General features: G+C 47.4%; 1 protein-coding gene across 9 annotated transcripts in view; it reads left to right on the top strand.

Annotated features, from left to right (window-relative positions):
* HORMAD1 (HORMA domain containing 1) overlaps positions 1-23,786 on the top strand; it is a 920,105-nt gene that overhangs the window by 63,920 nt on the left and 832,399 nt on the right. For all 9 annotated transcript variants that reach the window (XM_078670957.1, XM_078670959.1, XM_078670964.1 and 6 more), the window contains one exon: positions 5,014-5,077. In XM_078670957.1, the coding sequence (XP_078527083.1) occupies positions 5,014-5,077 (64 nt within the window). The remainder of the gene's footprint in view (positions 1-5,013; positions 5,078-23,786) is intronic.

Genomic DNA, 23,786 nt, shown 5'->3' with positions numbered 1-23,786 from the left:
GTGCAAATTGTAATGTTGTCAGCTATACCAAAAATGTATTACCTTCCAAATGAACCAGTTCTAATTTTTAGCCGTTTTTCTCTGAAAACTTTAAAGAAAGTTAGAAGTAAATTATGTGAATACCTTCCACCACAACTCACTACCTAACTATTACAAGAAGAAGCAGAAACAGCCAGTTGTGATGATATTAATAATTATGTTTATCTATCATCATACCTCTGCAAACATGTAGGAACTCCAAATTACTTTTTATTTTATATTTCTTGTGAGAAAAAGCAATAAATAACTGATGGAACATTGGGGAGGAGCTTGCACTCACCCTCCTCATTATCCCTGATATTTCCAGGTTTGAATCTAGTCAGGAGCCTCAGTTTTTTCATCACTAACTTTACTACTCCTGAAAAATTGAGTTTTGAAGTATTCCTTTTTAAGGCATTTGACATCAGGGCACTTAACATCGGTGAGGTCTAGAACTTCACATTCACTCATGAGTACTCTTTGCATTGAAATTCTTCTTGATGTCAGCCGCCTTGGCATCTAGAGGACAGTTTACCAGAGAGAGCAGTTAGCTACTGCTAATTTTAACATTCTGTACCTGATAGGCACATCTGGGATAATGTTTAACTTTGTCAATGTTTATAACACTGACATTTGAGGCAATAACTTTTCTGTGGCATTGTTCTGCCTAAAACGATATTGTTGACCTGAGAAAAAAAAGTTACATTTACAAAAGTATGCAAGATTTAAAGTCGGAGATGGAGATCTTAATGCTCCAGTCACAGAGGATGCGGCTGCTCATGTAGGTAACAACTAGCTTTCAAATCTGGCATCAACACCCCCAGAGTAGTTGGGAATCCCTGTTCGCTCTAAACAGGATTACTTTAAACAGAGAAGCTGGGAGTTGTAATTAGTAGATGCAATTCCGAATGACCGCCTGCTCCTATATTTTGAAACACTTTGGTGCTGTGATAAACATTATGTCTTCATCATTGAGGCATGGTACGTTTCCAGATATTGGAGCAGGACCATGATCCCTAGATTATATTCCTAAAAAAAGGGAATGACTGGCAGGCAGTTTTCAACTCCTATTCTTCTGTCATGGTGCGTTGAGATATCCCCACTTGCCTGGCAGGGATCTATAAATATGCCAGGTATCCTCTACCAGGGGAGAGTTGTGATAATTATCGCATCCCCAGTATTTTTTCCTGACATATTTTGGCATTCCAAACCTACGGAAATTTATCAGGGAAAAAGACACATAAAAATCAAGGCTTATCTAATTTGGTGCTTTAAATACCTCCCATTCATCCAACCCATTTGAAGTCATGATGTTAGGGCCTCATTATGAGTTTTTCAAACTTCAACCAATCTAATAGAGTATTTTTTCAAGTATTGTTCAACACACCACAGGTTGTTATGGCCTTCAGAGGCCCCAAAGTCTATTTAACATTTTTAAATAACATCAAGAATGACTATTAAACCATGTTGTGTTTGTCCACTGTGTTTAGGGGTACCAGTGAATTCTGCCTGTTGATATTTTTTTAACAGAAAAAATTTAATAAAATTAAATTAATTTTGTAGGAAATGGGGGTTACCCAGATCTCCAAAGGGGTAGCATGGCATCAAGCGGGCAGGCCAAACTTCGAGGACATGTGAAGCACTCACGCAGTACCCTCAGTCAACACACCAGGCACACCACAAAAGAGGCAGGACACCAGTTTGAGTTGGAAAAAGATACGTAGTTTAGTAGGGTTTCCAACCTGCAAGGCAAAAGAATGCAAAACAGTAGTGTCACAACAGGACGCCGAATGGCGCCAGAGCCAAGCGAATATTGGGGGGAATTATTTACATAGGAAGTAGTCCATGCTGAAAGGAAGAAAAAGGATGGGATCAAAATGTAATTAGATCTGGGGCCAATCTGGCGGGGCCAACTCAGACTCTCATCCTAAAGGGAAGGCTGTAATTGCAAAATTCTACATTAACATAGAAATACATCATGCACATTAACACCAACCCACCCCTGTTAGGGAAAAACATTAGGGCATCACGGCATAACATGGACAGGAACACCTGTAATAAATTAGCCTGTCTGGCCCATTAATCTGGTACATAAACAAGGGCCTGGAATAACACATCAGGCCAACCCATTGACCAACCTAGGCGGAACATACATCGCCCAGCATAGATATCAGGTAGGGGCCCTTTTCATAAATCAGGAACACCTGTCAGGATTCAACTAGGCTCCCTCTACCATCAAACTAGGGGTATCGAACATCAGGGTGTACACAACAGCCCACCCTTATTAGGCCCCTGACGTCCCAATCCCAAGTAGGGGACGCAGCACGCTAGGCACTATGCTTTAGCATAAGGCTCAGCCCTAACTAGGGAGAACAGGCAGATAGCAGTCACCTAACCACTAGGCCCGTATTGCCTTGAACCTAATGGGGGCCAGCCTCTGGGCCTAAGAACCTCAACCTAGGGCAAACCCTCCTCGGGGCCTACATATATAGGTGGGACACTTCAGGGAAAATTAGGCAACAGGCAAAAAGGTGCATTTCAATGATCCCGGCAACTTATCACCATGAACATTCCACGAAGCCCGCCCCTGCAAGGAATGCCATAAAGAGGTGCTCAATTAACATTTCCTGGCACCAGCACCTGCAAAACATTTCACTAGTCATGAATCAACCAACAGGCAGGGAGCATCCGGTAAGTAGTCACCTTCCCTTACTTACATATTTACAAGCACCAAGCTTCGGGCAACCTTTCTTTAGGCCAGGACACCCACTTCCTCATGACAGGGTACACATTCCCCTAATCAAGAAGAACATTTCCATGGGCATTAGATGAGGACATCGGCACTAACTCATGGGTGGACAGAAGGTGAACCTGGGCGTATGACCACTAAGCCTAACTTAGAGCATCTAGCCTGAAGACATGCTCATCCTGTCCCAGTTCAGGGGGGGGGGGGTTCCTTCTATCCAGGCCCTTACAGTCCTGATTAGTCCCACCACAGGGTTAGTCCGGGCCACCACCGTGGTATCTGGGGCCAACGGGGCCCAACTACAAATGTCCAAGCTAAGGGGAGGGGGGGCGAGCACCGACCCTGTGCCCCGTTGCCCTCTTCACCCCCTCCCCACACAGTTTGCCCAAAGCCCCACTCACCGGGCTCCTGATGCCTCTCCGGCGTCTTCAGGGCTCTTGACGGCACCGCAGCCAATCGCAGGGCGGCGGGCCTCCCAGGCCTAACGTGGCCTTCCTGGGGGCCGCAGCGAGTGGAGGACACCTTCTCCTGCGGGCGGAGGCGGGGTAGGCTCCCGCCCTCCGCTCTCTCCTGACCCAGCGGCGCTCCCAGCCTCCTGCAGGTCCTGACCGGCGGGGTGGCCTCTCGGACCGGTCACTCTGCACAGGGACCCGGGACTTCGGTCCTCCGCTCCTTCCCGGGCTGTCGGGCCGACAACTAATCGCTGCGCGGTCTTCTCGGGGGCTCGGCCGCGCAGCCAATCCGTACGCGGTGTGGCGGGGGCGTGGCCAATGACGCCACCAGGCGCCCCCGTCACATGACACGGGCCTGGACGGCTTCAGGGCCTAGCGCGGCCCTCTCTCACTTCGGCGGCCCCCTCCTGGCATCGGGGGCTGCCGCAACGTTGCACACCCCAGCAGGGGGGTCTCCTCAAGGCGGCGCCTGGCCGCGGCGGTGATTTTCGGCACTGCCACACAGCACGAGGCCAGGACAAGGGGTAGGCTCCCTTTCTTGTTACGAAGTCCCCTCACAGTCTCCTCAGCGCCCGGGCTGCGACGGTGATCTCCGGCTGTGACAAGGGGTAAGCTCCCTTTTATTATTTATTAATCAGGTAGCAAGCGCGCCACAACAAGGGTAGGCTCCTCCAGCGCTACTTCCCCTCACAGTCTCCTCAGCACTATGGCGCTATTCACAGCGCACTGCTTGTAAGGCAGTCCAGGGGCCGGTTGACTGAGGCAGGTCAGCAAGACACAGTTCCTCGCGGGCACAATCCTCCCCGGGCAGCTCCTCCCAGTCCAGCGCTTCCACGGGGGCCACAACTTCCCAAGGGAGCGGACAGTCCCAGTACAGATCCTCAGGGGCACACTCCTCACCTCCTGGGCGCTTCTTCACACAGCGCTGGCGTGATACTCGGTCAAACAGCGTCAGTGACCTGGATAGGGGCCCTCCCTTGTCAGGGGCCCATGGGGACAGCAGAGGGGGGGGGGTCTAGGGGTGCAGGGCCCAGCTCACAGGCCCATGTGGCGGTCGCACCTCACAGCAGGTCCCCTCTCTTCCTTGTCCCAGCGCTGACTGACTCTCTGGTGGCACTTCCCCTTACTTATACCCTCCTCCCAGGCAGTGCCAGGACCTTCTAGAATGTTGGCAAAACTGGCCCAAACTGGCTCAAGGGGAGGGGGTGAGCACCCTGGGTGCCAGGCTTTCCCTCCAAAAGCTAGGGGTAGCTGGGTAATATTATCTAGACCGCTGACCTATGGCAGTCCAGTGGCAAAACCCATGACCATGGCATCCATTTTAAATACAATACTTTTCAGTCAGGTGCAGTTCTAAAATGGGGAAATTTACAAGTGCTCACATTATTACATGTCATTACATTTTCAACAAGGTGTCTCACACCACTCATGGCCTATACAGGTTTAATCCCATGGGGGAGACATCCTAGACAAGGGGGTCAAAAGCGAAAAATTTGGGGGGAAAAGGCCAAGTCCAACAAATTTTAACTTTAGAACCCAGATAACTCTTATGTTGGGGTCATTAGAAAATTCTCATAGTGGCAACATGTATTGGAGAATTGTTTACTGTCTTGCTTTTATCACCTGTATACACATGATGTTTAGTGCCTTATAAATCTCCCTTTATTTCGACTCGATTTCCAGACTTCTGTTTAAAGTGCAGCATCGGTCATTAAATGCCAGAGGTGCTTCTGTCTATAACAGTTGTGATATTTACCTATGATAATTTACAGAAAAGTGATTTTGTTTTTGATTTAGGCCTTTGCATTAAAATTTTGAGAGAAGACAAAAGCTCTCCTGGCTCCACTCAGCTTGTTAAATGGTACGTACTACCCTTTAAATTGGATAAAAGATAGTAATAATTTTCGAGGACAATAATAGTAAATTTTTAATATGGCACAGGCAGAGTGCATATATGTAAAATGTGTAGATGTTGGTTAGTAATATTTATTCCAAAGTATCAGATTGCACAGGTACTGCAATAAATACACTGCTGAATTTGAATTTAGTGATGTAGGTTTTTGATGCATGTACCAATCCTTTGAGTGTCCAGCCCTTTGATTTGTTGATTGTTGAGCCCAATGCTTCATGTACTAGATCTTGGTGTCTTGAGCAAATGAAGCGTAGAAGACTGATCTGCAGGGTGAGATATTATGTGAGGAATGAGAACTGTTTGATATTGCTATGCTCCTTAAAAATACTTATTCAATATTTGATCCTTTATTGTGCTTAATCACCCCAAAGGAGCAAGTAGTCATTCAGGCAGTCCTCTATTATGTCTTTGGAAATAGAGGTGGTTCTTGCTGCTAACACCATAAAACCGTCCGAGTAATATGGTCTGATTTCCCTATGCAAGATGGTGATCCTGCTACTACTTAAAAGAAGCGTACTAACTTAATAGCTGCTGAGACCAATACAGAGGCTTGCCCGGTTTTATCAGAGACGATGCCATGCTCTCATTTCAAAATTCAGAACAAAGTTTCACAGAAAGCAGGAAAATAAAAAGCAAAGGGTAAAAGTGATTATGCTAAGTTGATGTGGATTTGACATGGTTGTCGTTTTCATGAGTTCTACTGCTGCAATAGGCATGTTGGGTACTGTTATTTGTAGAATTAGGTGAACACGTAAGGATAGGGCTTTTGCCATTGGTAGTAAATTCCAGTAATTTAGGTAGCATAAATATGAGGAAATAGTGAATTTAAGGTGGCAATTTAAAGTGGGCGCTGCATTCTTGGTATGAAAATTAGTGCAGGTTATTTTGCTCACCAGTCTTTACAGGAACCTCTTGTCAATTTGTGAGTCCATTGGCCAATCTCCCATTTGACCTGGAGAGGATAGCAACCAACTTGAGTTGGGCTGTGCATCAAAGATGCCATATGCTATCTTTCTACCACAACTTTTTTAAACATGGCACCCCAGAATCCCATCCCAGACCAGGCCTTATCCTCACTCTTAAGACCCCTCAGTTTTCCAAGACAGGTGGTGGTAAGCAGCACAAACCATTCGAGAGATCTGGATGAAAAAAGCAGGTTCCCATGTTTGGTCCCCTGGCCCATACCCCTTCCAATGAGTGAGATACTGTAGCAGTCCACAAATCTGTATGCACATGTATCCACAATAGCAAGGTCTTCATTCTCAAGGATATCACTCATAATTTCCAGAGGTGAGAGACCGAAGCCCAGAATGAAGAGAAAGGTAGGAGCTTTAGCAAAGACGCATATAAAACAGGATGAATTTGCAAGTGAGAAGTATGGTCACTGGACCGATGCCCTTTTCAACAAACGAGCCAACAAAAAGAGGTTTAAACTTCGTATGATATCCAGGCATATTTACATACTGGATGGATAGGCAGTTTACTCCAGTATTGGAACATTCATAGATTCACATGCTTGAATCATTCCCCTTCGTCATGATGGTAGTCCTCGGTACTTTAAATAGTAGTAGTAGTAGTAATAGTACAATGATAGGTATAGACTAGAAAAAGCCTAGGCCTCTCAGTTTATTAATCTATCATAGTCCTTATCAAAAAAGGAATCAACGTTTTGCCTTAACCAGTCAGCATGAATCACCCTCTAGAACAGCTCAGTACCTCAGATTTTCTACCGCACGTGTTCTTCTCCCCTGAGCTCTGCTCAGCTTCCCCATTGGAGGAACATTTCTGGATTTCTTTGCTCAGGAAAGTACTTTCATTGTATTATATATTCATAGACAGATATTTTATCCATCTTGTATATCTATTGGTGGTTACCAAATCTGAGTGGATTATAGCTGATAGGCTTTCGAAAGCTCTCTTCAGGGAGTGTGCCACTTGTTTGTAGAAGAGATTGTATATAGAGGACCCTCATAAAGACTGCATTTATTGTCTGTATCCATCTCAAAAGGCGTCAGACTGCAAGAAATGTCGCACTTTTTGTAACAATAATCCTTAGAGGCCGGGAAGGACGTCTTCTTATCTGACTCCAGAAAATAAAAACCAGGTCTGACCCTGTATCAGACTTTGAGAGTGAGCAGTCCACTTCTTCAAAAATGTCTAAAATTTCTTCAAAGAGGGTGAGAGAATCTTCACGTTGAGATAAAGAGCCTTTTCAGAAAATGTGCTAAGAAGTCCTCTCATTAATTTTCCTCTGAGCACAAAAAAGGTTCTCACAAAATAGAACAGCCATCCAAAGCTGTTTCTAAGCCTAAAAACACCACCTAAAGAGCTCAAATTAATATTCAGAAAGCCTGCTTCTGACAAGCCGTCGGCGAGCTCTCTGTCAGTGAAGAGAAGTGTTTCAGCACTGACGATGACCAGAGGCTGCACTTCAGGTACATCGACAACTTGTTCTATGTCCCTCTCATCTTCGTCGACATCTTTATCATCGTCAACGCAAGGTCCAATCTCCTCAACCATTACTTTCACATCATCATCTAAGGAGGCGGAGCACTCGTCAACGAAGCACTCGTCGTTGCCTTTGAAATTGAAGTTGACAACGGCATAATTCGCATCGGAAAAAGTGCCATCGGCGAAGTCGTCGTCGACAGAGAAGTCGACAAGGTTACATCGGTCGACGACAGCTCAGACACCAGCGTCGGCAAAATCTTTGTCGTCAACGAAGACGTTGTCGCCGACAAAGCCACAGTCAATGACGAGGTCGTCTTCGCCGACAACGTCGCCATCGACGACGAAGTTGAAGGTAGCGGAAGAGAAGACCTTATAGTAGACAAAAATTGTGTCATCGAAGGTCCTTTCACCGGCAAAGACACCGGCAACAGAGATTACTCCAGAACATACCTCACCCAGTAAAATTACACCTCTTTTGCCCACTCATCTTTTGGAGGAGGGAAAGTCTGAAGAAGAGGGAGGCCTTTTCGGGGATGCGTATAGTCCTTCCAAATTGCACATTAACACCTTTGGTGCTCATGACAGCTCCCGGCGTCATTAGTCAGAGTAGGCGGGTGCTCATGAGGGCCGAGAGCCGTCCGAACGATGCCACTCCGCCCATGCACTATTAATTCCCCGCCTGTGCTGGGAATTAATCAGTGGGCGGAGTTCTGACAGATCTCGGCCGCCATGAGCACACACCCACCGTGATTTCTGATGGCCGGGAGCCATCATAAGCACCGCAGCGCCACGACCACCCCTAGACCCGCCCGCACCACGGCAAAATTAACACTGCAGCGAAGGGTTTAAGTGTCAGTCAGATGGTGACGAGGATGAAGATCAACAGTACTACGGTCAGGCATATTTTGTTCGACCTGAACAACAACACCAGCAGTATCAGGAAGATATAGTCAGAATGCCCTCTGCGTTACTATCAGATCTGCAGTTCATGTTACAAGATTACCGGAAGTGCTTCCCGCCTTCAGAACCAGCTACTAGAACTCAGCCTCTTCAGGTGGCATCACCAGTACGAGTGAATATTCCTACACTACTTTCTGTACCAAATACTCTGCAATTTGTTGATCTCCAGGAACCGGTCTCTTCACATGTAGAGGGAGAACGTCATGATACGGCCTCGGAATGGGACGATTACTGAATGTCTGTGCCTGCCTCACCTACACCTCTTCTGGTAGATTCCCCACCAGAGGATATTGGGGGATTTCACAATTTATTGGAGCATGCAGCAAAAAGATTTGTTCTACCAATGCCTTGCAAGCAACCTGACTGTTTCTTATACGATTTTAAAGAGACATTGTGTAAGTCTGTCAGAGCTATTCCCGTAATTAATTATACCTGGGATGAAGGTATTAGGATCATGAAAAACCCAGCCTAGGTGCCGGCGGTGCGTCCACGTCTTGATAATACATATAGAACACAAATGATGCCCCAGAGTGCCTCACAGGCCACCCAAAACTGGACTAGTCGTCATGCAGGCCGCTAAAAGCCGCTCAAAATATCCTGAGGCACCTCTTTCTGCAACTCTGGATAAAGAGGGCAGACGTCTTGATTCCATCAGTAAAAGATTCTCAGCAATGTCAGCACTGACAGTGAAGGTAGCAAACTCCTTGGCGATCTTAGGATGATAGGATCGCCAAATGTGTTCAAACATTGCTTATTAACCAACTGCCGGAAGAGGGTCAAGAAGAAGCAAATAAGATCTTGCATGAAGGGGAGTGAGCATCCAATGAAATAATAGATTTGGCCATGGATGTCGCTGTTACAGGGTTCAGACACCTACCCAGAGCAGCGGTTTTGCGAAGACATGGATGGCTCAAAGCCATTCCATTCCGTCCAGAGGTTCAAAATAAGATGTTGGACCTTCCGTATGATGGGAAAGTTCTTTTTGGCAGCCATGTGGAGGAGGCCTTAAGACCATCAAGGCACATATACCGCTAAGTCATTAGGGATGTTGCAGTTCAAGAAAACTCCTTTTTGAGGATCAAAAGTTAGAGGACATCCATCTTATAGAGGAGGCTATCAGAAATACTGATACCCTGTCTATTCTTCGGGGGTTCCAGTCTTAGCGACCTCAATTTTAGCAGAGACAACCACCTCGTACATCCTATGTCAGAACAAATCGAGGAAAAACGCCACAGGCTGGCAAAGAAACTAGCCGCCAACAATGATATTGCACAGGCTCCGAATTCAACTCTTCTTTCCCCACATTCATCTCATTCGCAAACCCATCCATCCCGCTTGGGAGGCAACATATCCTACTACCTCCACCAATGGCAAACCATTACTACAGGCCAGTAGGTTCAACACCTAGTACAATTTGGACACACACTAGAATTTATCCGAAAACCACCTGCAACCCCTCCTCAAGCCTTTCTCACAGGCATCTCAATGCTCTTCAACAAGAGGTCAAAAACATGCTTCACAAAGTAGCGATAGAGAACCTTTCATTGCCCAGCAGGGGCACAGGTTTCTACTCCCGTTTCTTTTTGATCAGAAAGAAGTTAAGGCAGTGGCGACCAATTTTGGACCTCCAGAACCTCAATCTGTATTTGAAAAAGCAATAATTTCAGATGATAACATTGCAGGAGGTACTGAAGCTCCTAAACCAGCGAGACTTCATGACAACACTAGTCCTCTAGGATGCCTATTTCCATATTCCTATTCACCCAAAACACAGAAAATATATGAGATTTGTGGTAGCCGGATGCCACTAACAATTCAGAGTATTCCCCTTTGGACTCAGATCTGCACCCAGGATTTTTACAAAGTGCCTGGCTCCGGTTGCAGTATTTCTCAGACAACAGCAACATCAAATGTTCCCATATCTGGACGACTGGCTGATCAAGACACCTTCCGTGACAGCAGCAAGAACGTCCAGAATGGCCTGCACAACTCTCTTCAAGAGGTCTTCCTAGGAGCCCAGTTAGACACAGTTTGCTTAAAAGCCTATCCTACACAGGAACACCAGCGGCGGCTTCTCACTCTGGTAAATGCCATCAAAAGAAAAAAGACTCTTTCGGTCCGACTTTACTAATCCCTCTTGGGAATGAGCCCTGGAGTGGTGGATAGAGAAAAGCCATCTGTCAGTAGGCACGTCCCTGCAGCAAGAGGCGGCACCACTAGTAATTGCAATGGATGCTTCCTTAGAAGGATGGGGAGCTTACCTCCAAGAGCTCCAAGTAAGTGGCAAGTGGTATCCGGCTCAGATTCAATCCCACATACCTTTTCTGGAATGGAAGGCGGTGCATCTGACACTACAGGCTTTTCTTCCCAGAATATGAGGTTCATCAGTGCTAGTCCGTATGGACAATACTACAACAATGCTCTATATAAACAAACAGGGCGGCACAAGATCTCGGCATCTTTCCAGGGAAGCCCAGAATTTGTGGGAATAGGTCATAAGTCACAGTATCTGCCTCCTAGCAGAACCTGTTCCGGGACGTCAGAACATGATTGCGGACACTCTCACTGCCACAAATGGGAGCGGCACCAGCAAACACTGCAGAGCATATTCTTACGCTGGGCCACACCAGAATTGGACCTGTTAGCAACTCCCCAGGACCGCAAGTCCCGGTACTATGCAAGTTGGCATCCCCAACAGGGGTCATGGGGGAATACCTTTTCAATTGCATGGTCCGGCATCTTTGCTTTCGCTTTCCCCCCCATTCCTCTTCTTCCAAGAATCCTGAGAAAGATGAAGATAGAACCATGCAAACTAATCCTCATGGCTCCAGCGTGGCCAGGTCAACACTGGTCCACAGAACTGCTGCTTCTGTCACAGGTTCCACACTTCCGACTTCCAGTGGTTCCCAGTCTTCTGCCTATGAACCGGGGCGGATCCTACACCCAAATCCCAGGAACCGACACCTATTGGCAAAGCTCCTGAATTCAAGAGTTCCAGCACTTGAACATTTCTGCTGAGTTTCGAGATATCTTGGCGAGAGCTAGGGCAGACAGTACCAACAAGACGTACCGCCTCAAATGGAAGCGTTTCTGCATCTGGTGCCATCAAGCGGGTATACATCCGCTGTCCTGCTCTCCTGAGCAGGTCTTACCTTACCTTTTGTAGCTAGCAAAATCAGGCTTGGCACATAGCTCGATAAAGGTTCCCTTAGCGGCAATTTCCCATTATAGACAATCACTTTCCACTCCACCTTTGTGGTCTTCTAGAATAATTAAAGAGTTCCTCAAAGGGCTGTTTCATATGTTCCCCCCTATAAGGCCTCCGCCTCCAGCATGGCAGTTGATGAAACCCCCTTTTGAACCAAATCACACAGTAGAGATCAAGTTCCTGTCATGGAATTTGGCATTACTTCTTGCCTTGACCTCAGGTAGACCGGTCAGTGAAATTCAGGCCTTTGTAATAGAGAAACCCTTCTTGCAATTCAAAACGAACGGAATGCTACTCTGCACAAATCCAAAATTCATACCCAAGGTTCCATCTGATTTCCACCTTAATGAGCCTGTGGTACTAAAGACTTTCTTCCCGAATCCAAAAAACAGCTGCAGAGAGGGCTCTTCACTCATTGGATGTCAAGCGTTGCCTAAAGTTTTATCTGCATAGGACTCAACCTTTTTGCAAGATTTCCCAATTATTTGCTGTATACAGTGCGCCAAGGAAAGGTTTCCCGCTCTCCAATCAGAGTATTTATAGATGGATCGTAAGTGCCATAAATGTTGCATTTCAAAGCAGGCAGACCTCTGTTTTCCCGAGTCCGAGCTCATTCCGCAAGAACTGTTTTGTTTGCGGTAGTGTCATTTCCTGAGATTTGTCGTGCAGCAACGTGGAAGAATAGACACACATTTACTCGGCACTACTGCCTGGACTCTGCAGTCCAAAATAACACGGCGGTGGGGCAAACAATACTTCGGCACCTGTTTCATTAAGGTGAGCCACCCCTGTCTACCCCCTGGTTATATCAGACCAAAGTGGGATCTACAACCGGGTCCATATTAAGATAAAAATAGACATTTGGGAGACGCATCGGATTAGGCAGCAGAGCACCTGGGGCCGGGACTGCAAGGCCCACACAGCAGCGGGGCTTCCAGCGGAGAAGCAGCCCCTCCCTCCTTCATCCCAGGGGCATATTAACTTCTCGCGTCTCCCGCTCCGCGGGAGAGGCATCGGATTAGGCAGCAGAGCACCTGGGGCCGGGACTGCAAGGCCCACACAGCAGCGGGGCTTCCAGCGGAGAAGCAGCCCCTCCCTCCTTCATCCCGGGGGCATATTAACTTCTCGCATCTCCCGCTCCGCGGGAGACGCATCGGATTAGGCAGCAGAGCACCTGGGGCCGGGACTGCAAGGACCACACAGCAGCGGGGCTTCCAGCGGAGAAGCAGCCCCTCCCTCCTTCATCCCGGGGGCATATTAACTTCTCGCGTCTCCCGCTCCGCGGGAGACGCATCGGATTAGGCAGCTGAGCACCTGGGGCCGGGACTGCAAGGCCCACACAGCAGCAGGGCTTCCAGCGGAGAAGCAGCCCCTCCCTCCTTCATCCCGGGGGCATATTGACTTCTCGCGTCTCCCGCTCCGCGGGAGACGCATCGGATTAGGCAGCAGAGCACCTGGGGCCGGGACTGCAAGGCCCACACAGCAGCGGGGCTTCCAGCGGAGAAGCAGCCCCTCCCTCATTCAACCCGGGGCTATTTAATTACCCATATAGCACCGCGACGCGGGAACCGCGCGCGGGCCGGCGCCGGGCGAAGCCCGGGCAAAGGGCGGGCCCTCTGTGGCCCTCAGAGGAGGTCGGGTCGGGCAACCTCTCTTGGTTTTGCGGGGCAAAGGATACGTCCTAAGGTATACGCACCTAGAGACTACCTACGAACTCTTTTGGTTTCCTTACAGGGACTAAATACTGGTAACTAAGATACCCACCTGACTATCTCACTGTGTATTGCTCAATAGTCAGTTGCACCATGTCTTTTAAAGGGGCCGCCAAACAACTTTTGTCTCAGAACGGTTCAATCAAGGGGACTTTGGACCACCATCTAACCAGGGTATCATCGGCAATAGAGAAAGCAGAACATAGTCTTGCCACAGAAACTTCACCCAGTATGCGACCCCCCACGATGCCAACAGATTTAGCTAACACCTCCTTAATGAGGGAACTAAATGAAATCTGTAACAGCAGGTACACCTTAATAGAACAGGAAAAGGAGCAATCTGGTGCTCCGGCAAGCCCCATGGAGAATAGAAGCCCCCAGTTTAGTGCATCACCTCAATTAAATAAAAGTCCCCTGGAATTCCACCTCCCAATAACAGACAAAGTTAACAAACAACTGATAGTACTCCCTCAGGTCCCTCTTGTCTACAGAAAGCGTAAAGGTGCGGAAGATACAGGGAGGCTAGCGAAACAACAGAAAATAAACCCAAGTCCCCCACTGGTCATTGCCTCCACTCCAGAAATATCTAAGGCATGTCCAACATTGGAGACTCCTGTATCTATTTTACCATCCGAACTACTGGCCCAGCTCGAACGACTGGTTAAAACCTTAATATCCCCGCTGATAGTAAGGATGGATAGAATAGGGGAAAAGGGCACGATGATAGAACAATCCATCAAGGTAAACATGCTAACAAATAGAATGTCTGAGCATAAGCAAACTCAGAACTTAGCTGCCTCCAATATGCCTAGCAAAATGGCCCAATCCCGACCAGTCGCTACTAGATTATTAGCTTCAAAAGCCAAGGAAGTACCCAAAGAATCAACAAAAGTACTGAGTTCTGCTCCTAGAGCAAGACTGATTAACGCAGCTACGTTTTCTGAGGGTTTTTTTTGCTAATCAGGGTAATAGGCAAAGAAAAATCAATTGTATAAACCTACCTCCAGAGGCAGCACATTTTGTGTGTGTCCTTTTGGGAGTGCCCGAGCTTACAATCGGGAACGTTGAAGGTTATCAGGACCTTAAAAACAAGGTATCATTTTGGTTACCAAAAATAGACCCCTTCCACCAAATATTGATGGTAGTATCCTAAATGTTAGAAGGGTGGGGTGGGTAGGATCCCGTCCCAAGGACTTAGCTGGAGACCTGGTAATTGTAAATTTCAGGGATAACCAGGTCGTCCCATTCCTTTGTAGGTGGCAGCCACAAACAGGAGACGGGCCAATAGCAACAAGGGAACTGTGCGATTTGTATCCCAGAATCGCTTACCCGCCACCCTCAAGATGGAGTGTAGAGGAAAACTACTTAAAGGGTGGGAGAGGTCCCGTACCGAGCAGTTACAGGATACCTACCTTCAACCGTTATGACTTACTCTATGGCTTACACATGCTGAACTGATAGGATAAGGATATCGCCCCAATTACTATCCTTAAAGCACAGACACTTTTTCCCGTATGAAGTACTTCATAGCGATGCCAAATCCAATGAACTCGAATTCTAACTGATGTTGACTTAAAAAAAATTTTTTTTTTACTGTTTTTAAATTGTCAAATTTCTTTTGTTGGATCGATTTCTTATTGCTTGTTCACAAGGAAACCTGATTTGGATAGGGAATTATGTGTAAAAATACGTTATATATGAAATTTTATGCTGTATGCTTTTATGGTTATTAATTTTAACCAAATAAAGTAGAGTAAAGTAAATACATTTGGCATCAGGCCATTTTTCACTGGTTTCAGGAATTGTGTGACTGAGCTTAGGCTGTCTCCATCATATGGTCAGCAGCCAGCACCTTTAAGACCTCCTCATTTTACAGTTCCATTGGAGAACACATTACAGGCTCTATTTAAACCTTGTTTCATTCCATCTGTTCCGGTATTTAAGCCTGTCTTAGTATCATATATCACCAGTAAGGAAGATAATCTTCTACTCCAAGGCATTCACGGTTTTCAGTTCCAACTTTGCTTACACCTCCATCCACTTTTGCTCTGTATGCATGCATAGGACTTGAATTTTGATCAGTGTCCACGTAGCAGTCTACAACATTGGTCTTTGTTACAGCTGATCATGCTAAAGCCGGATACCAAGCTGAATGTTTTTGGCTCAGATCTATTTCACTAACACAGTCAAGAAGAGATTCAGAGGATTTTATATGAGGGGAAGTCATTGAAGGCTGTTGCCTTAGAAGAGAAAGAAAAGTTCCTCAAGACTTAATTAATTATCCACATCAGTTGATTCAGTCCCCTTTGTTGTTTGACAAGCTGCAGCAGCAACAGAAGTTAGAGTCAAAGGTATATGTGTTATCAGAGATGCAGAGCTAAAAGTTCTCCATTATTAGGGTGTCTTTCATAGATTCACATGCCGGAATCATTTCCCGTCATCGGAGTGGGAGTCCCACGGTATATAATAAGCAGTAATATGCAATAATTTCCTTAGAAAAACTTGGTAATCACCAACCAGGAAGTAAAGTAGCCCAAGCTACAAGAGTAAAAACTACCACACTCATGACTATCCTAGTCATTTTGTATAGACCAAACTGCAGCCAATCAGGCGACAGCACCCACCAGAATGTTCTCCCCAGAGGCTCAGGCTCTCAGATTTTCTACCGCACGTCATGTGAAGGGAGTCTCCCTGAGCTCTGCTCAGTTTTCTTCAATTTTCTTCATTTTTCTTCAATTCTTTCTTCATAATATTACAGTTTTGTAATGTCTTCTTACATGAAGTCTACCTTCAGACCCTGCGTCACTTGTGGGAAGCTGAGACCTTTTCCTGTGAACCCTCATGAAGAGTATATGGACCAGCACTCTGCCTGTCTCTGACATGGTAGGAGGAGAAGGGGTTGTTCTTGTGCTTAGACTATACCCCCCTTCTGATGTGGGAGGATTTTTTCGTTTGTCCTGCACATTAAGGTTTTAAAGTGATGTTTCTCCTCTACTTCACCAGCTGAAGTAACATCACAATTAAGGGGTCTCTGGCCTTCTTTGAGTCTGTGCCTCCCACATCTACGCCCACGAGATTTACTCTCAGGCGTCTAGACTCACTCTGTGCACTTTTCTACATAAAAATGTGCCAGCTTGTCGACGATAAGGTTGATGTACTCTCTGACGACAATCTCTGCTGTAAATGTAAATGTAAATGTAAATGTATTTCGATTTATATAGCGCACGAATCACCCAGGGGTCTCAAGGCGCTTGCTTAGGGAACCCGTCCTGGTATTCCCCTGCGAGATACCCCGGCAGGGAATTCACAAGGTGAAAGCCAGGCATCCCACCGCGAGGGGCCGTAGTGGAGATTAAGCAAGCTATTGCCCAGAGTCGCAGAGTGTGACCCCGTGAGTCAAGTAGGCACCGGAGCGAGAATTATCGAGTCCGTGGAATTTTTTGAGCCCGAGACCCGCCGAGGCGGGGAATCAAACCCTGGTCCACGGCTGATCTCAGCTTCCGGGTCTGCCGCCTCTAACCACTGAGCCACGCTTCTCCACACTAGCTGTCACTAGTGCTCTGCAACGACAACGCCTCCTGGCATTCTTTGACGACAGTGAGGACAGTGCCCTCTTGTCGACTGCAGGCTCGTCGACCACTGGGAGTTTCGTCGATGGCAAATTTCTTTCACAGTTGGCCTCGTCGACGGTAGGCTCGTCGACGGTAGGCTCGTCGACGGTAGGCTCGTCGACGGTAGGCTCGTCGACGGTAGGCTCGTCGACGATAGGCTTGTCGACGGTGGCCTCGTCGACGGTAGGCTCGTCGACGGTGGCCTCGTCGACGGTAGGCTCGTCGACGGTAGGCTCGTCGACGGTAGGCTCGTCGACGGTAGCTCCGTAGACGGTGAGCTCCGTAGACGGTGAGCTCCGTAGACGGTGAGCTCCGTAGACGGTGAGCTCCGTAGATGGTGAGCTCCGTAGATGGTGAGCTCCATAGACTGGGGGCTCCGTAGACTGTGAGCCGCGTAGACTGTGAGCTCTGTAGACGGTGGTCTCTGTAGACGGTGGTCTCTGTAGACGGTGGGCTCGGTAGACGGTGGGCTCCGTAGACGGTGAGCTCCGTAGACGGTGAGCTCCGTAGACGGTGAGCTCCGTAGACGGTGAGCTCCGTACCGTAGACGGTGAGCTCTGTAGCCGGTGAGCTCTGTAGACGGTGAGCTCTGTAAACTGTGAGCTCTGTAAACTGTGAGCTCTGTAAACTGTGAGCTCTGTAAACTGTGAGCTCTGTAAACTGTGAGCTCTGTAAACGGTGAGCTCTGTAAACTGTGAGCTCCGTAGACGGTGAGCTCCGTAGACGGTGAGCTTCGTCAACATTCAGCTTCAACGCCAGTTGACTTCGTTGACGGATGACCCGTTGACAGTTGGTTTCACACACTGTTGACTTTTATGCACAGTGCTTTTGTAGACGATTTATTTCGTTGACGGCAGCTTTCCTCTACATACACGTGATGGCGTGAGGGCTTTTTACTTCCGCCATTATTCTTCTTGGACAGCACATAGCCGTATGAGCATGTATTTTCTTCAGATCAGAATTATGTATTTCTGAAAGCAAGGCTGCCACGGCCTGTACCATGGGGGGATTACGTCTTCTCTTACAACTGGAGTTCTATTGCATTCACCTTCGGTGAATATTGGAGTTTTCCCCTCCCTATGAATAGAGCGGCAAATCGTTTTCCCCTTTCCCCTCGTCCTGGGGAAACCACAGAAACAAGTTCGTTCAGTTCCTATCATAGACTTTATTTAGAAAGAAGGTGTAAAACTCATGCAAGGCCAAACTCTGTGCCGGCGTTTTTTCCACGCCTCGACAAGAAATGTGAAGCTCCCCACTATTCACCTGCTTTTCTAGCCTCTCAGCCTACCCTGACTCAGTCATTACTCAGGCGGCACAGCGATTGTCTTGCAAGCCAGTTGGGTAGGTATGCCGCCAGATGTGCCCTGACATGTTGGCGCTAGTAGAACTTATTCCAGAATCCTCCAAGCCTCACGCTTTGAAGATCCTGCAGGAGGGAGAGAGAGAGAGAAGTGCATCAGAAATAATACACTGTGCAGCGGACATTGCGTGTACAGGTTTTCGACAGCTCGCAATAGGGGCAGTCTGGCAAAGACATTTTTGCTTCATTGCTACGTCTTTCGCAAGGAGGTTCAGACTTCAATACTTCACTTGCCTTTTGATTGAGGATAACCTTCTGGCCAGCATGTTGATGAGGCACTGCAGACCATCTTAAAGGACACAGATACTGCCCGCACCCTCTGGATATAGAATCGCAGCCTTTTCGTGGTGCTGAGGACGTAGATCCACGTCCTTTTTTTCAAGGGAGTTCCATCCAGTATTGGCTCCTACAATCAGAACCAACTGCGTTACTCAAATCAAGCGCAGTCACATGGGCAAGGTACCAACAGGTCCTACATAGAAAATCATCGTACAGCCGAGGCAACTCTTCTAAGAAACAATGCATTACCTTGAACCCACCTTTATTCCCTCCAAAGATGTCGGAGGTCTAATATCTCACTTTTATTCCAATTGGTCAAAGGTGACAGAGGACCGTTGGGTTTTTAAACGTCATGCCCAAGGGCACACTCTAGAATTTGTCAAATTCCCTCTTTCTACACCTCCAAAGGGACCTCCACCTTCTCATCTACGAGAGTCGTTTGCACAAGTGTCTATATGGATACAAACAGGGACCGTTGGAGTGGTTCCGAATCTCCAACAGCGTTAGGGTTTACTCTCAGTTCCTCATCAACAAGCAAATCAGGAAAGTAGTGCATGATTTTGGATCTTTGCGCAAACTTTACAAATGTTGTACCTCAAGAAAGTCCTAAAGTTCTTATGCTAGAACGACTTTATAACTACTCTCAACCTCCAGGATGTCTATTTTCATGTGCCAATCCTTCCTAAGCACAGGAAGTGGCTACGCTTTGCAATAGGTACAAAACATTTTCAATTAAAGTCCTACCTTTTGGATTTAGGTCCGCTTCACATGTCTTTACGTAGATCCTGGCACCAGTGGCAGCCTATCTACGTCTGCAAGGCATACAAATTTATCATTACTGAGACAACTGTATAATAAGGGCTCGCTCTTATTTACAAGCAGTCCAGCACACCCAGACTTGTCAGTCACTGTTTCAAAACCTGGTTTTCAATAAATCATGACAAGTCCCAACTAGTACTAGCTCCGCTATGAACGTTTCTCGGAGCAACAATCAATACAAACCTAGCAAGGGTTTTTGTCCCACCGAACGACGGGCCTGCAGCTCCCACTTGGTGGTTCTTCTACGTAAAAAAAGTCTGTTTCTCCAGTATTTGGGGTGTCTTTCATAGATTCACATGCCTGAATCATTCCCCGTCGTCGGAGTAGGAGTCCCACGGTATATAAAAAAGCAGTAATAAGCCATTTGTACATAGCAAATAACAGTTACAATAAACCAGGAAGTGAAGTAGCCTCAGCTACCAATGAAAAAACTTCCACATTAGTGACCATCCAAGTCATTATGTTAGACCAAACTGCAGCCAATCAGGCCACAGCTCCCACCTAGGTATTCTCCCCAGAGACCCAGGCTGTCAGATTTTTTACCGCACGTCGTGTGATAGGGAGTCTCTCTGAGCTCTGCTCAGTTTTTTCTTCTTCTACTTTGAAATTTGAAAGTTTGTTCTTTCCAACATGTCCACATCTAAGTCCCTTTTCAGGGCTTGTGACTCTTGTGGCAAGGCAAGGCTCTTCAAGGAAGACCCTCATTCTCTCTGCATTTACTGCTTGTATCCAGACCATCAGGCTAAGGAATGCAAGATTTGTCGCACTTTTCCAACTAAAACCCTCAGGGACAGAGAGGGTCGCCTCCTACTATGGATACAACGGAATAAGGACAAGGACTTGCCACTCTCTGAGGTAGGAAGTTTGGCCTCTATGTCTTCTATGGGATCTAGGAAGAGAATAGCTGAGGGTACAGTAACTACCCCCAAGGCTAAGGTGGCGAAACAGGCCCAGCACGCTGCTGAGGAACCTTCAACTTCTAAGGTGAAGAAAGCCTGTCAAAAATCTGTCAAACAGCCTGTCATTAAAAAGACTGTCCCTTTATTGTCACCTCAGAGGCCTACAACCAAGGCAGCACCTTCTCTGCCGGTTTCCTGTCAGACTGCCACTACAGTCACTTCTACTGTGACCTACTCCTCACCAAAACCCTCTTTAGTGGTGTCCTCGGTGTCCTCACCTACTTATGTGCATGTTCAAATTCGTCCCATCTCGTCGACGAAGAAAATTTCACCTACCGTCGACGAGCCTCCGTCGACGAAGCCCTCCTCAGCGTCGAAAAATCCCATCCCGTCGACGACGACACTACCGTCGACGAAGAAAGCCTTGCCGTCGACGGCTTCACCGTCGCCGAAGCACCCGTCGACGGACTCATCGTCGACGAGGAAGACTCCGTCGACGATCCAACCGTCGACGAAGAAGACACCGTCGACGGCCCCGTCGACGAAGTCGTCGTCGACGACGGCCTCGTCGACGAAGAAGATAACGCCGTCGACGGCCCCGTCGACGGTCCCGTCGACGGCCCCGTCGACGAAGAAAATTGTTCCGTCGACGACGAAAGTTGTTCCGTCGACGACAACGTCGTCGACATCGAAAAATGGATCGTCGACGAGACCTCTCCAGCCACAGTCGTCGACGACGGCGAGTTCGTCCCTCACAGCAAAGTCAATGCCACAGGACTTCTCGATGGCCCAAGGGAATCCAATGACGCCAAAACTGTCAACTTGCACAGATCTTCAAGTATGGTCTGCAAAGAGCAGCACCATATCGTTGCCTTCTCCAGCCACCACTGCGGCGATTTCACAACGCCCATCAGAGTCTACATGTATGTCGCCACTCACGATGCCAGACAGGCTGTTGGATTCCGACGAGGACTCTGGTGGAGACTTGTTTCCGGCGGCTACAAGTCCATCTGACTTGCTCATACACGTTAAGGAACAGGAGGAAGAAGAGCAGGTGACGCAACACACAGGGTTGGATCCTGCACCCCCGTCAGGGACACAAATGCCCATGGAATTATTTAGAAATTTGATGTCCATGTTGGATGATTATTATCAACGATTTCCGCCCTCGGAATCGGGCGAATCACACATCACTTCCCCCCCGCCTAGAGGTACTCCGCATTCGGTCCCTCCTAACAGGGAAGAATCGGTACATGCCCCATCCATGCCGGTACCATCTACTCAACCGGTGGACGACAACTCTGAAGAGGAGGCTCAGGAAGAAGGAGAATTGGATGACTCGGATTCGTCGGAGTATGAAGATTATCAGGCTGACTCCCCTGCTCCAGATGAACAGCCGAAGGCTGAATCACCACCGGTGGATATTGCAAATTTCCATAGAATTATGGATAACGCTACCAAACGATTTCTCATTACCATGGAGACAAAACAGGATGATTGTTTCCTGTATGATTTCAAGAATCTCTCCCAAAGACAGAGCTGGTCGATACCGATCATAGAGTTTATTTGGAAAGAAGGTCTAAAGATCATGGCCACTCCAAACTCTTTACCTCCAGTTTTGCCACGAGTGGATAAAAAATACAGAGCGCCTGCTTCTTCACCGGCTTGCCTGATTGGACAGGCCAAGACAGACTCAGTCATTGCGCAAGCAGCTCAAAAGAGGGCGAAAAACCCATCATCTCAAATCTCCACGCCTACAGATAGAGACGGAAGACGACTCGATACCATTGGCAAAAAAGTCTCCACGATTGCAGCAACCACAGTCAGAGTTGCTAATTCTATGGCGATTCTTGGCCGATACGATAGGCAAATGTGGTCTGACATTTCGCCTTATATTAAGAAACTGCCTGAACCGGACCGGTCTGAGGCGATCAAAATTCTACAAGAAGGGGAGTGTGCATCGTCAGAGATCATTGACGCCGCAGTGGATGTAGCAGCTACAGGCTTCAGACAATTGGCAGGAGCCGCAGTCCTTCGGAGAGAGGGATGGTTGAAATCTACATCTTTTAGACACGAAGTACAGTCCAAGGTCTTAAATATGCCTTATGATGGCGAGTTCCTATTCGGCTCGCACGTGGATGAAGCTTTGCAGGCCATCAAAAAGGATACTGAAACTGCACGATCTTTGGGCACTCTGCAGTTTCATAAATCTTCCTTTCGTGGCGCAAGAGGAAGGGGAAATTTCTCCAATAGGGGAGGATATTACCAACAGCGTAACTACACCACTTCTCAAAACACACAGAGGTACCAGCCATATAAGCAACAGCCTTATGGCCAAAGACGTAACTCTTACACACAGCCCCGAGGAAAACCAACATATCGTGGAAGAGATAACACCAACAAGAAGTGAAGTTCACTTCCTGCCGCCAAAGTGTCCCCGCCAAAAACAAATTGGAGGAAGAATATCCCAACATTACTCAAAATGGTCCAAGATTACTACAGACAAATGGGTGCTGGATGTGGTATCCAAGGGACACATTTTAGAATTTGTAAAAACCCCTCCAAATTCTCCTCCAAAAGGGCCGCCCCCAGCACATCTCAAGGAACTCTTCATCCAAATCAATTCCATGATTCGAAAAGGGGCAATCGAGAGAGTACCTCGACACCAGAGAGGGACAGGTTTCTACTCTCGTTTTTTCTTGATACGCAAAAAATCAGGGGAATGGCGCCCAATCCTCGATTTGCGTGCCCTGAACAAATTCATAAAAAAATTGACGTTCAGAATGTTAACACTCCAGGAGATCCTACAGTTTTTGGCAGAAGGGGACCACTTGGCAACACTCGACCTTCAGGATGCCTACTTCCACGTCCCTATCTTCCCCAGACACAGGAAGTTCCTAAGGTTCAGAGTAGCTGGCAGGGATTTCCAATTCAAGGTGCTTCCCTTTGGACTACGTTCAGCCCCGAGAGTATTCACGAAAATGCTTGCACCCGTAGCGGCGCACCTACGATTACAGGGAATTCAAATATACCCTTATCTGGACGATTGCCTTATCAAGGCCAATTCCTACGCCACAGCAAACGACCATGTCCAAAAATGCCTTTGCCTCTTTCAAAGCCTGGGGTTTTCAGTGAACTTCGAGAAGTCAGATCTAATTCCATCTCAAAGAAAGTCCTTCTTAGGAGCAACACTGGATTCCAAGCTCGCCCAGGTCTTCATTTCAAACGAAAGGCAGCAAAAGATCAGAACGATGGCAACCACACTCCTCAGAAAAGAGTACGTTTCTGTTCGGAGATTCAAATCTTTCCTAGGGATGATCTCTTCGTGCATCCCTCTCACTCCAAACTGTCGTCTGAGG

The sequence above is a fragment of the Lissotriton helveticus genome, chromosome 12 (genome assembly GCF_964261635.1).
Source record: "Lissotriton helveticus chromosome 12, aLisHel1.1, whole genome shotgun sequence".
NCBI classification, from domain to species: Eukaryota; Metazoa; Chordata; class Amphibia; order Caudata; family Salamandridae; genus Lissotriton; species Lissotriton helveticus.
This window is presented reverse-complemented; position numbering and strand designations above follow the sequence as displayed.